Below are 14,367 nucleotides of genomic sequence, written 5' to 3'. Positions count from 1 at the left end.
AAAGGATTTAAAATATAATTCATAGTGTGGTTTCAATAGACATACAATGGACTCTACACCCCATGAACAGAGAGATTTAGTATGACATCTCTTGGTTTCCCTGGTGGCTCAGATGGAAAAGAGATTTAGCGAGATTTAGTATGATATCAGGGGTTTTCCCAGTGGCTCACTTGGTAAAGAATTTGCCTGCAATGCTTGGGAGACCCAGGTTCAATCCCTGGGTGGGGAAGATCCACTGGAGAAGGGGAATGGCAACCCACTCCAGTATTCTTGCCTGGAGAATCCCATGGACAGAGGAGCCTGGTGGGGTGGGGTACAGTCCATGGAGTCGCAAAGAGTTGGACACGACTGAGTGACTAACACACATATTTTTGGTTCCCAGCAGTAATGCAGATTTTACCTTATTTGTACATTGCACTGACCTTTTTAAAAGGAGTTTGAAATGAGTTTGACTGTTAGATGAACCAGCTTTCTCATTGAGTCCTATTATTTCCATTTGCCACATTCTTCCATTTGTTTTTGTAAATCAACAATATGTATGTATAAAAGCTCACCTTCAGACATTCCTGACTTTAATTTCATAAAAATATTTTACTTAATAACAATTTCCATGATTGCTGTCAGGTCATAAACAATATGATGCTTGTAAAGAACACTAGCTCAGGATCTGCATTTTTCTTGGAAAAAACATGTTCTTTCTCTGTGTCTCATCTTTAAAATTCTATGAGTCTATAAGCTGAATAACTCAGACAGTAAAAAATGTCCCTGCAATGCAGGAGACCTGGGTTCGATTCCTAGGTTGGGGAGATCCCTTGGAGAAGGTAATGGCAACCCAATCCAGTATTCTTGCCTGGAGAATCCCAAGGACAGAGGAGTCAGGTGGACTACAGTCTGTAGGGTTACAAAGAGTTGGCCATTACTGAGTGGCTAACACACATAAGCTGGATTTACTTACAACTGGACCTCACTGGATTCTTAAAATTGCACTTTATAGATATAAAACCAGGGAGAACCTGATACATAAACACATGGTCTTAAATTTACTTTACTGATTGCTTGAATACAAAAGTTGCTTCTTAAAAGTTTAAGAATGAATGAAAACTCTGTTGTTGACTTACAGCATTCCCGCCAATGACGTCCTCAAAGCCAAGTGTGGACATTCCAAACGCGCCTTCCTCCTCCTCGCCCTCCTTCTCTGTCTCACCTACGTACTCTATGACTGTAATAATCTCCATCATGTCCAGCTTTGCTATATTTGTGCTTCTTACCATAACTACTCTTTATTGCTGCCGAAGACGAAAACAATGGAAAAATAAGAAAAGGTGAGATTCTAGTTTAAGTTGATCACTTAACAGTTTAAAATTTTTATTTATTTCACATTGAAGCTGGAGATGGGAGGAAGGATATATACAGTCTCCTATGACACCCATTGCCGTGTTTTAAAGTTAAGCACCCCCATCATGATCTTTAAAAATGTCAATGACTTTTTGCATAGGATCCCTTGTCCTAAGGTTAGTTTCTTGCATCAGATAGAATCTAAACCAAAATTTGGAAAAATATAGTTGTTCCTGCTCCCCATTAGCCCCCTCAGCCCCACTGCCACTACCAGATTGGATGGTGACAAAATTCCTGAAGAGAAAAAAAAGTGTCTTTAGACTCCAATCCAAAATTATTTGTTGCTCTAAAACAGAAGGATCTTTCATAAACTTAGCATAATTTGTTTTGCTTCCTCCTAAACACCTGTGTCTCTGTCAAACCTGAGTACAAAGCTCTCTCCTGGTCCTCTCCTCATTACTGATCTTACCTGTCTTACCTGCAGAGAATCAGCAGCAGTAACCCTCACGACGCTTCCTTCTGAGCTCTTGCTAGACAGACTTCATCCCAACCCCATGTACCAGAGGATGCCACTCCTTTTGAATCCCAAATTGCTCAGTCTGGAGTATCCCAGGAATAACATTGAATATGTGAGAGATATCGGAGAGGGGGCATTTGGAAGGGTCTTTCAAGCAAGGTAAAGTTGCCCACATCAAAAAAAAAAAAATCTATCCACTAAACACATTGTGATGTCTATGTAATTATATATATTTATTATCAAATTAGCTAAATCTTCACAACATTCACCTTATTGTTTTGGGTACTGTAGTGTGAGTCTTGATAATTTTCCCTCTTTGCTGGAAAATAGGGTTATATATATGGAGAGAATCTTTATAAAGTGTTCTGATGATAAGCAATTTGCAAAGTTGAATATTTTTCAGAAGAGAATTTTGTCAGACATTTTAAATCAATTTCTTGCATTGCTTTTAGTAATATTTCTAAAATCTCTTCCATTTTCAATTGCTATAGTCTTCACTTCATTTAAAACTTTCTTTGAACTAATGTTTCAGTTTAAGAACTCAGAGCCTGACATGTGTAGATATTAAATAGATGTTCACAGAATGGCAAGACAGAAAAGGGAAAAAATAATGTAAAAATGGCAGATAACAATGTGCTCAAGAAAGGAGTATGTATTAGGGCAAATGCTAGCCCAATTAATGTCTTTATGTGAGTTGGAATAAAATAACTTCTCTTCAGATAGCTCCACAGAAACACAGCTAGGCCACAGAATGTAGACTTGGTTTTAATCACCGATTGTCACTTTGACCTGTTGCTCTTGGGCAGGACACAACATTACCTCTATACATAATGGCCCTAGTATGGAGCTTACATGATTAATGAAAATCTCACACAAATATTGGGAACCAAAAAAAAAAAAAGGCTCCCCAGGTGGCGCTAGTGATAAAGAACCTGCTTGCCAATGCAGGAGAGTAAGAGACGCAGGTTCAATCCTTGGGTCAGGAAGATCCCCTGGAGGAGGGCATGGCAACCCACCCCAGTATTCTTGCCTGAAGAATCCCATGGACAGAGGAGCCTGGACGGCTACAATCCATTGGGTCGCAAAAAAATTGGACACGACTGAAACTACTTAGCATGAATGCAAAAAACTGAAAGGCACACTTTGAGGCCTTTAAATATAACGATGAAAAAGTCACAGTTCCTGCCTTCTAGCCAGATATTAAGGGATTACAATGGTAATGATCATCTGGGCACTTCTGATTTTCTGTTATTTGTAAATAATGCATCTTCAACCTTAATCTGTGTTGAAAATAACACTAGTGATTTTTAATTGGAGTCAAGAAGTTTTAAGTGTGACCTGCCATTGGCATCTTTCTCTGGTTCTGTGGCTCTGGAAAAGGCTGCATGAGTGGGGGGATATGACAAACATGAGTAGTTATCATGTGACTATGTGTAATACTCCTGATCTTTGATTTCTTGCTCAATAAATGTGTCTCTCAGGGCTCCCGGCTTACTTCCCTATGAACCTTTCACAATGGTGGCAGTGAAGATGCTCAAAGAAGAAGCCTCAGCAGATATGCAAGCAGACTTTCAGAGGGAGGCAGCCCTCATGGCAGAATTTGATAATCCTAATATTGTGAAACTCTTAGGTATGAAACTCATAGATACAAGTGGAGAAATGTATGCATCAGAAAACAGAGACTTGCAAGTTTTCTCCTTTAACCTTCACTTCTTCCTCAATCAGAGAGATGTCTCTGTTCCTCTCCATAGAATATTTTCTGTACCAGGGAATAGAATATTTCCTTAAATCACTTAAGTTCAAAAAATTGGAGTTTTAAAAATTTTCTCAGAGAAATGTTTTGTCACTTCATTAACTTTCTTTTACCAATTTTATATTTTAATTGTTCATTTATTTTATATAGTTCATATAAATATACCAATTGCTGAAGTCCCTAGAATTAAAAGCTAACCCCAAAAGAAGCAAGCCAAGATAATAGTATTCTCATTTCCTTTGCTTGTTGAACAGAGACTTCTAATTTTTGCCTGAAAAAATAATGGAGTTAATAAGCTATTTTTATGCTGGTGTGAAATTGTGACCATCTGATCTAATATTTCAAGTTGTCCAGTTTCCCTCTCAAATACAGAAAAATTTTATTATCAACAAATGCCTTTCTGGTACTAAATCCAAGGTTCTACTTATATTAACTTTTTTTTTTCTTTCTGGAAAATAAACGTTTGTAAATTTACCTAAATGGTTAACTGCAGTAACTGGAATATTTCATCTAAGATCTTTGACTGTTTTTCTCCTCTTTTTAAAATTTCACAAAATAAGTTTCCTTATTATCCTTCAGAGAGGAAGCAGAAAAAAAGAGCAATTGTATTACATACTCAAAGCAAACATCCATTCATAAATTCATTTGCTTAATATTTATGGACTACTTGCTCACCAGAAACGTGGTAGGCATGTGGAATTGAAAGAAGTCTTAAGACATAATCTCTATTTTTAAAGGGCTAAAATGTTGGGGGGAGAAGCCTCAGCTGAATGGATAATTATAACAGGCTGGTAGGTAGGATGCAGGATTAAGGATAAAGAATGATGGAAGGAAAATCTGATCCAGGAAAGGTCAGGACAGAGGCCCCCTCAGAGGAGGGATAAATCAACTGAATCTTAAAAGAGAAGTAGCTGTTTACACAAAGAAAGGGGGGGTCAGGGTTCGACTATGATGCTGTCAATAGAAAACCAAGGCCCCACTTCTTCTGATCCGGTCATTTGCTTTTGCACAATGTGTTCCAATGTGTACTTTAGAAACACACCTCTAACAAGGGGCCTATTTTGGTTGCAGGAGTGTGCGCGGTGGGGAAGCCCATGTGCTTGCTCTTTGAATACATGGCCTACGGGGACCTAAATGAGTTCCTCCGCAGCATGGCCCCGCACCCCGGCCGTGGCCTCAGTCCCAGCGACCTATCCCCCGGGTCACAGGCCTCCAGCCCCGGCCCCCCGCCCCTCTCCTGCGCGGAGCAGCTGTGCATCGCCAGGCAGGTGGCCGCAGGCATGGCCTACCTCTCCGAGCGCAAATTCGTCCACCGCGATTTGGCCACCAGGAACTGCCTGGTGGGTGAGAACATGGTGGTGAAAATCGCCGACTTCGGCCTTTCTAGAAACATCTACTCGGCGGACTACTACAAAGCCAATGAAAACGATGCCATCCCCATCCGTTGGATGCCCCCAGAGTCCATCTTCTACAACCGCTACACCACGGAGTCTGACGTGTGGGCCTACGGGGTGGTCCTTTGGGAGATCTTCTCCTACGGCCTGCAGCCCTACTACGGGATGGCCCACGAGGAGGTCATCTACTACGTGCGGGATGGCAACATCCTCTCCTGCCCCGAGGACTGCCCGCTGGAACTGTACAATCTCATGCGTCTGTGTTGGAGCAAGGTGCCTGCAGACAGACCCAGTTTCAGCAGCATCCACCGAATCCTGGAACGCATGTGTGAGCGGGCGGAGGGCGGTGGGGGTGTCTGAGGTCCAAGGTGCACGAAGAGAGATCGCCAGTCTCTTCTCAGACTCTGGGAGCCAGAGGAGTGCAATGCCTGAGCCCCCAGGAGACCCAGATAGCAAAGAATAGTAGCAGACGTGGGTACCATGCTGCTTGCTTCTCGGAAAAAAAGAAAGAAAGACTGGGCAGAACTCCTGGAGTGGGTGGAAATTGGGTGAAGGGAAAGGCAGGCGAGAAAACGTGTCAGATAACCGGAGGTAACTACCCTTCCTCACGGGGAAAGTTTGTATTACATATTGTACCGGAAAGAATGCCATCCTGTTCAGTCCCTGAGTTAGCTGGCAGCAGAATAAGGCTCTGCTGTATTAAATTTTAATATGAACTGTGGTTGAGAGCTTCATTTTTCATAGAGTTCATTCCTGTCCACTAGGAAAGTAGTGTCTCTTCTCGTAAGAAATTCAGCTCAAGCACGGAAAACTCCAAAGAAGGAAAAACCGCTCCTTGTCTCCGCACCCAAAAATGGGTGTTGGTTTCTTACTCAATTTCTTTCTCGAGTTTAATGCACACTTTTATATTTGTTTGTATTCGACAAAGTTGTGGTTTACTTTATTGATAGAGGGTTTCCAAGGAATAAAGTGATAATCGGCAAGGTTATATTCTTATTGTGATTTTTAGTTCTCTTTTTCTTTGTTTCTTCTTCAGAAGTTTTCCTTTGTGCACACGTGTCATGAATTTAATCTGCTTACTTTATTCTTACAGGTTTTTTTTTTTTTCCTGAAAATGTCTTTTGTGTCTATTTACCTTTTTTTTTGAAAATTTTATTGGTATCTTTTTCTTTGTCTCATCTTTATTTAGGACTTGGTTCCTTTTTGGTTATTTAGCTATTTTTTCCTTTTATTTCACCTATACAACACACACCTTGGCAGAAATAATAATTTTCTAAGTAACATTGTGGACTGTTACATATATACCTTTTGCAAAGTATATCATTATTACTGTTTTCTTCTGTACCTACTTTTGAAATTACCCATTTCAGAGTTGTCATTCATTAATGTTATTGCCACAGACTATTCCACAGTTTATAACATGGGAATTCACAAGATGCTCTTGTGACCGAGTTATTTCAAACTATTTTTGTTCATTCTGACCTTTTTTTTCCCTTCTAGAAACCAATCTGATAGGTAGTAGGATTAATATAGGGCTATTCACCAACTTCCTGCATGACTATTCACCTGTCTTGTTACATCTTATGATTCTTAAAAAGAAAAAAACAAGACAAAACAAAACCATCTGAAACTCAGATTCTTGGTACACAAGATTTCCCAGTGGAGTACACACAATATATCTTTATCTGAAGCCAACATGGATGATATGCATCTCTTCCTGATATTATATAACACAGATTCTCCTGAAAAGCAAATAAATGGGAAAGAGAAAATAGCAGTCTACTCTATTTGCAGTTTACTTTCATTCAACCTAATGGGTAGTAAGGACAGTGGAGAAACGGTCTGAATTCTTGAAAGTAGATTTTCTGGCTACTTTCAGGTCCGTCCTCCAGAGGGCTCTGCCTGATATCTCCAACTGCACCTGCACACAACTTTGTCATCTTTGCTAGAAAATCTGCCATGCCTTGTTCACAGTCACTCCAGGTAACCAAGACAAAAACACAGTTTTCCCTCTCTTTCACCCATGAAAACTCTATCAGTTTTACTTTCTAAAACCCTCCTGTGCACACCACCTCCCCTTCAAAGCGACCACCCACTGTTCAAACTCTATTGCTATCTCTTCTCTCATCTTTCTCCCATTTCAGGCCAGATAAGATTCCATGGGCTATGACAATACAAGCTGACTCACAATTCAGATGTCAGGAGTTAGGACTGAGACCTTGAGAGGTACCTTAGATTCAAATAGTGATTTGAGACAGGCATCCAAAGAGCTAGATGAGGAATGAGGTTGCAATATGAGTCTAAAACAGAAGGTCAAGAGGCCAGCAAAGCAGAAAACTTGGAGTGGACCACCATCAAGTCTGGAACTTTCCTGTAGACATCCATGGCATGACACATGTATGTCATATAGGCTCTGAAAACTTCAAAGACATCTTTTTCCTCAGCTGACAGAGTTTTATTGTAAAAGAAAGACATGCAGTCAGGCCAATCAGAAAAGCTACTCTATTGAAAAGCAGGGGGACTTCCCTGCTTGTCCAGTGGCTAAGACTCCAAACTCCTAATACAGAGGCCTCAGGTTCAATACCTGGTCAGGGCACTAGATCCCACATGCCATAATTAAAAACCCTACTTGCTGCAGCTGAGATATGGCACAGCCAAATGAAATAAATAAAAATAAATTTGAAACAAAGAAAAAAAGCAGAGTCAGGGTAGTGAGAGTTACTTGGAGGACCTGCCATGGGGCTGGTGCAGCCGAGATCGTGTCTCCCTTAAGAGCCAGGTTTCCACCGGCCTGTTCTGCTGTCTGTCACTTCGAGCTGGCTTTGCTTCCCTCCCCACTGCGGGGTAACTGCCCTTACTTTCCTGTCTCTTCCTCATGGCTTCCCCAACCTCACAGATTCTCTGTCTGTGTGCCCTTTAGGTGCTAGTGCTCAAGATCTCAAAGCAAAAATAATCATAGATATATCGGCGAATATAGTGAATGAATAAGTGGACAAGCAAGTAACTATTATAAAACCCATCCAATTTTATTAAATATTTAAAGGAACTGAAAACTAAAATAGCAGCTAGAAACCTCAGTAATACTATCAGCTAGCATTTCTTGAATACTTACCATGTATATTCTAAGGCCTCTAAATATATATATTTATTTCAATTAAAGTAAATGTATTAACTTAAAACATAACACCCCTGTGATGTTGGTAGTATCATTATGCCCTTTTTTAGGTGAGGACACAGGCACAGAGAGGTTGTGTAACTGGCCTAACCACACAGAGCAGCAGATCCTAGGTTGTGACAAGAGGTTGCACTGTCAGTCACCATGGCAAGGTGCTTCTAATGATTCCAGAGGAAACAACTGAAGCTCGATGACTCTGCGGGGGTGATTTATAATTTGCATCTGGTTTCAAAGCATACAGTATATCCCTTCTACTACTGATTTCCTACCCAATTCTTTTCACTGAATAACAAGTATATTTTAGCATTGTTGATTTTATAAAAAAAAAATCCAACTGATGGAATGTGTATATTTTGTGAGCTCTAAATGCATTTTTAGGCTATGTCAAGATCACTGTCTTATTTCCTTGGTGCTCATCCCAAGGTTCTGTATCTCAGGGACAAGGGCCCAGTATTTACCAGTATTTTTTCTTTTGTAAATACAGATTTCTTTTTCCATTGTAAAATCAGTGTATAAATTAAAAAAGAGAGATCAGGAGAGACATTTACAGGGCTGTTGTCACCAACAGACAGGACCAGCATCAGTAAAGCACCCGCAAGTGATATTAAGTGGCAGAATATTAAATATGACGAGTTCCAGGGACTGCACGTAGTGCCAAAGAATGCATTTGCTGGTATCACAATTGAGCAGGAAAGGGGCCCTCCTTCCAGTCTGCAGGATATTATAAACCTGTTCTATGTCATTCACTGTATTTCTAAGAGTATAATTTAATTTCTGAATAATATTCCTTTCTTTGGATGTACCATAATTTAGTTATTTTCCTGTTTTTAAAACATTTGGGTTTTTGAACTGAAAACATTTGAGTTTTTTCCAATTTTAACTATTGCAAACAATACTGCGTTGGTCATCTCATTTGCACATGCCATAAATATTTCCTTATAGAAATTCTGAGAAAGAGAATATCCCAGCCAAATGGCATACACAAAATTGAGGCTTTTGTTATGTGTTGTCATATTCTCTAGAAACATTGTTCCCATCTCTGCATTGTACAGGAGATGTCATAGCCCTAAACATATGCTGTCATACATAGAGAATTAATTCTCTGTTTTTTAGAAGGCTTTTGTCTACTTGATGATAAATAAAGATGATCTCATTTTATTTTATTTTTAAATTACTAATGAGATTGCATTTTCCTTGTTTCTAGATCATTTTATAGTTCTTATTTTGGGAATCATGTATAAGTCATTTTTCTATGGCATAGTTCATCTTCTGATTGATTTGTAAGTCAATTTAATTAATAAATAGTAAACCTTTGTTATACTTTGCACAAAACAGAAAAATATGTACATAGCTTTTATTTTAAAATAGCATTTGCTTTATTATTGCAAAAGCATATTTATTTTTTTGAAAAAAAAGCAATAATATACAAATAAAGAAAATGAAAAACACCATTAGTGGTAACTAACATTAACTCATGATAAATATTATTGCAGTCTTTTTCATGTAGGTAAGAAGATAGATGAGTAGATGAGAGAGATATAAAGAGATAGATAACCATTTTAAATGAAAACAAGATCGTACTGTTGTATTGGTTAAAGCTTTGTTTTTATCAGAGTGTATCACACAACTTCAATATCAACAAATATTCATGTGTAACATCACTTCTGATGATGAAATAATATTCTGTTATATGAAGTTACAGCTTACTTAACTATTATTCCAAGGTTGGACATTTAGTTTATTTCTGTTTTTCATTATAAAATACAGTATTTTTATAATCCTATAGTTAAATTTTGTGAGCATCCAGCTCAAGTGATTTCTTTATATATATCTTCTATAAATAGAATTTTTAGATCAAAGGATATACTTTCAATACTTTTAGTACACTGACCAACTACCTTCCTGAATTATCAATATACAATCTTCCAGCTAGATGACAGTCTTTTTCTTTCAATCAATATACAATCTTCTAGCTAGATGACAGTCTTTTTCTTTCAATTGCAACAATGCTGAGTGTGAGCATTTTAATAATTTCCAGTATAATAGTTGAAGTTGTTCTCTTTTTTTTGTAACTTATGCTTACATTTCTTTAAGTAAAATAAGATTGAACATTTTCTCAGTGTTTTGAGGATAGTTGATTTACTCTGTGATTTGCCTCCTACTGTTATTTTTCTATTGGGTAGATTTCTTTCTTGCTACTTTATAAAAATATTATATATATTAATGAATTAAATGTTGTCATACATATTTCAACCACTTTTATCATGTTAAAAATGGACACATCTATTTGTCTTTTAAGATAGTAAAAGATTTTATTAATCAGGAAGTCATGTTGAATTTTCAGTCTATTGAGATGACTGTGGCTTTTTCCTTAATCTGTTACTATGTAGAAATGTAACAATTGATTTTCTAATGTTGAAACATAATGTTATTATGTTCTGGGAATAAACTCTCTTTGGGTGTCATATCAGTCTTTTGATTTACTACCAAATCTGATTTATTAACATTTACTTGCATCAATAAATTAATGGAATTAAAAGTTTATCATTTTTTTCTCTGTTAGAGCTTCATATCAGTATTATCAGTTCAGTTTAGTTCAGTTCAGTTGCTCAGTCACGTCTGACTCTTTGCAACCCCATGAACCGCAGCACACCAGGCCTCCCAGTCCATCATCAACTCCTGGAGTTCACCCAAACTAATGTCCATTGAGTCGGTGATGACATCCAACCATCTCATCCTCTGTCGTCCCCTTCTCCTCCTGCCCTCAATCTTTCCCAACATCGGGGTCTCTTCAAATGAGTCAGCTGTTTGCATCAGGTGGCCATAGTATTGGAGTTTCAGCTTCAACATCAGTCCTTCCAATAAACACCCAGGACTGATCTCCTTTAGGATGGACTGGTTGGATCTCCTTGCAGTGCAAGGGACTCTCAAGAGTCTTCTCCAACACCTCAGGTCAAAAGCATCAATTCTTCGGTGCTTACCTTTCTTTATAGTCCAACTCTCATACCCATACATGACTACTGGAAAAACCATAGCTTTGAATAGACGGACCTTTGCTGGCAAAGTAATGTCTCTGCTTTTTAATATGCTATCTAGGTTTGTCATAGCTTGTCTTCCAAGGATCAAATGTCTTTTAATTTCACAGCTGCAGTCACCATCCACAGTGATTTTGGAGCCCAAGAAAATAAAGTCTGTCATTGTTTCCATTGTTTCCCCACCTATTTGCCATGAAGTGATGGGGCTGGATGCCATGATCTTAGTTTTCTGAATGTTAAGCTTTAAGCCAACTTTTTCACTCTTCTCTTTCACTTTCATCAAGAGGCTCTTTAGTTCTTCTTCACTATCTGCCATAAGAGTGGTTTCATCTGCATATCTGAGGTTATTGATATTTCTCCCAGTAATCTTGATTCCAGCTTGTGCTTCATCAAGTCCAGCATTTCTCATGATGTACTCTGCATATAAGTTAAATAAGCAGGCTGACAATATATAGCCTTGACATACTCCTTTTCTTATTTGGAGCCAGTCTGTTGTTCCATGTCCAGTTCTAACTGTTGCTTCCTGACCTGCATACAGATTTCTCAAGAGGCAGGTCAGGTGGTCTGGTATTCCCATCTCATTAAGAATTTTCCACAGTTTATTGTGATCCACACAGTCAAAGGCTTTGGCATAGTCAATACAGCAGAAATAGATGTTTTTCTGGAACTCTTACTTTTTTGATGATCCAGCGGATGTTGGCAATTTGATCTCTGGTTCCTCTGCCTTTTCTAAAACCAGCTTGGACATCTGGAAGTTCACGGTTCACGTATTGCTGAAGCCTGGCTTGGAGAATTTTGAGCATTACTTTGCTAGTGTGTGAGATGAGTGCAATTGTGCAGGAGTTTGAGCATTCTTTGGCATTGCCTTTCTTTGGGATTGGAATGAAAACTGACCTTTTCCAGTCCTGTGGCCACTGCTGAGTTTTCCAAATTTGCTGGCATATTGAGTGCAGCACTTTCACAGCATCATCTTTCAGGATTTGAAATAGCTCAACTGGAATTCCATCACCTCCACTAACTTTGTTCATGTTGATGCTTCCTGAGGCCCACTTGACTCCACATTCCAGGATGTCTGGCTCTAGGTGAGTGATCACACCATCATAATTATCTGGGTCATGAAGATCTTTATTGTACAATTCTTCTGTGTATTTTTGCCACCTATTCTTAATATCTTCTGCTTCTGTCAGGTCCATACCATTTCTTTCCTTTACTGAGCCCATCTTTGCCTGAAATGTTCCCTTGGTATCTCTAGTCTCTAGTCTTTCCCATTCTATTGTTTCCCTCTATTTCTTTGCACTGATCATTGAGGAAGACTTTCTTATCTCTCCTTGCTATTCTTTGGAACTCTGCATTCAAATGGGTATATCTTTCCTTTTCTCCTTTGCTTTTTGCTTCTCTTCTTTTTACAGCTATTTGTAAGGCCTCCTGAGACAGCCATTTTGCTTTTTTGCATTTCTTTTTCTTGGGGATGGTCTTGATCCCTGTCTCCTGTACAATGTCATGAACCTCTGTACAAAGTTCATCAGGCACTCTGTCTATCAGATCTAGTCCCTTAAATTTATTTTGCACTTCCACCGTATAATCATAAGGGATTTGATTTAGGTTATACCTGAATGGTCTAGTGGTTTTCCCCACTTTCTTCAATTTAAGTCTGAATTTGGCAATAAGGAGTTCATGATCTGAGCCACAGTCAGCTCCTGGTCTTGTTTTTGCTGACTGTATAGAGCTTCTCCATCTTTGGCTGCAAAGTATATAATCAATCTGATTTTGGTTTTGGCCATCTAGTGATATCCATGTGTAGAGTCTTCTCTTGTGTTGTTTGAAGAGGGTGTTTGCTATGACCAGTGGATTCTATTGGCAAAATTCTATTAGTCTTTACCCTCCTTCATTCTGTTCACCAAGGCCAAATTTGCCTGTTACCCCAGGTGTTTCTTGAGTTCCTACTTTTGCATTCCAGTCCCCTATAATGAAAAGGACATCTTTTTTTGGTGTTAGTTCTAAAAGGTTTTGTAGATCTTCATAGAACCATTCAACTTCAGCTTCTTCACCGTTACTCTTTGGGGCATAGACTGGATTAATGTGATATTGAATGGTTTGCCTTGGAAATAAACAGAGATCATTTTGTTGTTTTTGAGATTGCATCCAAGTACTGCATTTTGGACTCTTTTGTTGACTATGATGGCTAGTCCATTTCTTCTAAGGGATTCCTGTCCACAATAGTAGATGTAATGGTCATCTGAGTTAAATTCACCCATTCCAGTCCATTTTAGTTTGCTGATTCCTAGAATGTCGATGTTCACTCTTGCCATGGTTTGACCTGTTTGACCACTTCCAATTTGCCTTGATTTATGAACCTAACATTTCAGGTTCCTGTGCAATATTGCTCTTCACAGCATCAGACCTTGCTTCTATCATCAGTCACATCCACAACTGGGTGTTGTTTTTGCTTTGGCTCCATCCCTTCATTCTTTCTGGAGCTATTTCTCCACTGATCTCCGGTAGCAAATTGGGCACCTACTGACCTGATGAGTTCATCTTTCAGTGTCCTACCTTTTCGCCTTTTCATACTGTTCATGGGGTTTTCAAGACAAGAATACTGAAGTGGTTTTCCATTCCCTTCTTCAGTGGACCCCATTCTGTCAGAACTCTCTACCATGACCCATCTGTCTTGGGTGGCCCCACACATCATGGCTTAGTTTCATTGATTATGATAGTTTCCAAAACTTAGGAGTTTCTTCTTCTAGATCTTTATAAGTTTATTAAAAATAAGGATTACTTATTAATAAAGGCAATACAAACACAGGGCCTTTTAAACACCCCTAAGAATATACCAATAAGAAAAGTCACCTCTTCCAAATCTCTAGTTCCAACTCAAGTAAAAACTACTTTACCCCTTTCTAGTTTCAGTTCTGCTGACAATGACTGCCGCAATTCTAACACATATGCTTAAATCTCTTTCTAAATTAATCAATTAAAAAAGGTATGTAATACCTCCCTTCACAAAAAAACGAGGTTAGAGCACTTTTACTGAGACACCTCTCAATTTTCTGAGTTGTTAGTAAGCTTTTATTTTAATTATTTATCATTATAACTTTCAAAACTACACCTAAACATCAGTTCCCCAGAACAATAGACATGAAATAAAAAATAAACAAACA

The 14,367-nt window shown here is 38.6% G+C and overlaps 1 protein-coding gene across 3 annotated transcripts in view; it reads left to right on the top strand.

Moving 5' to 3' along the window:
* MUSK (muscle associated receptor tyrosine kinase) overlaps nt 1-10,639 on the top strand; it is a 96,090-nt gene extending 85,451 nt beyond the window's left edge. For all 3 annotated transcript variants that reach the window (XM_070459304.1, XM_070459303.1, XM_070459305.1), the window contains 4 exons: nt 1,121-1,322; nt 1,820-2,011; nt 3,334-3,482; nt 4,677-10,639. In XM_070459304.1, the coding sequence (XP_070315405.1) occupies nt 1,121-1,322; nt 1,820-2,011; nt 3,334-3,482; nt 4,677-5,359 (1,226 nt within the window). In that variant the 3' untranslated portion in view covers nt 5,360-10,639. The remainder of the gene's footprint in view (nt 1-1,120; nt 1,323-1,819; nt 2,012-3,333; nt 3,483-4,676) is intronic.
* The last annotated feature ends 3,728 nt before the right edge of the window (nt 10,640-14,367 follow it).

This window comes from Odocoileus virginianus, chromosome 31 (genome assembly GCF_023699985.2).
Source record: "Odocoileus virginianus isolate 20LAN1187 ecotype Illinois chromosome 31, Ovbor_1.2, whole genome shotgun sequence".
Lineage (NCBI taxonomy): Eukaryota > Metazoa > Chordata > Mammalia > Artiodactyla > Cervidae > Odocoileus > Odocoileus virginianus.
This window is presented reverse-complemented; position numbering and strand designations above follow the sequence as displayed.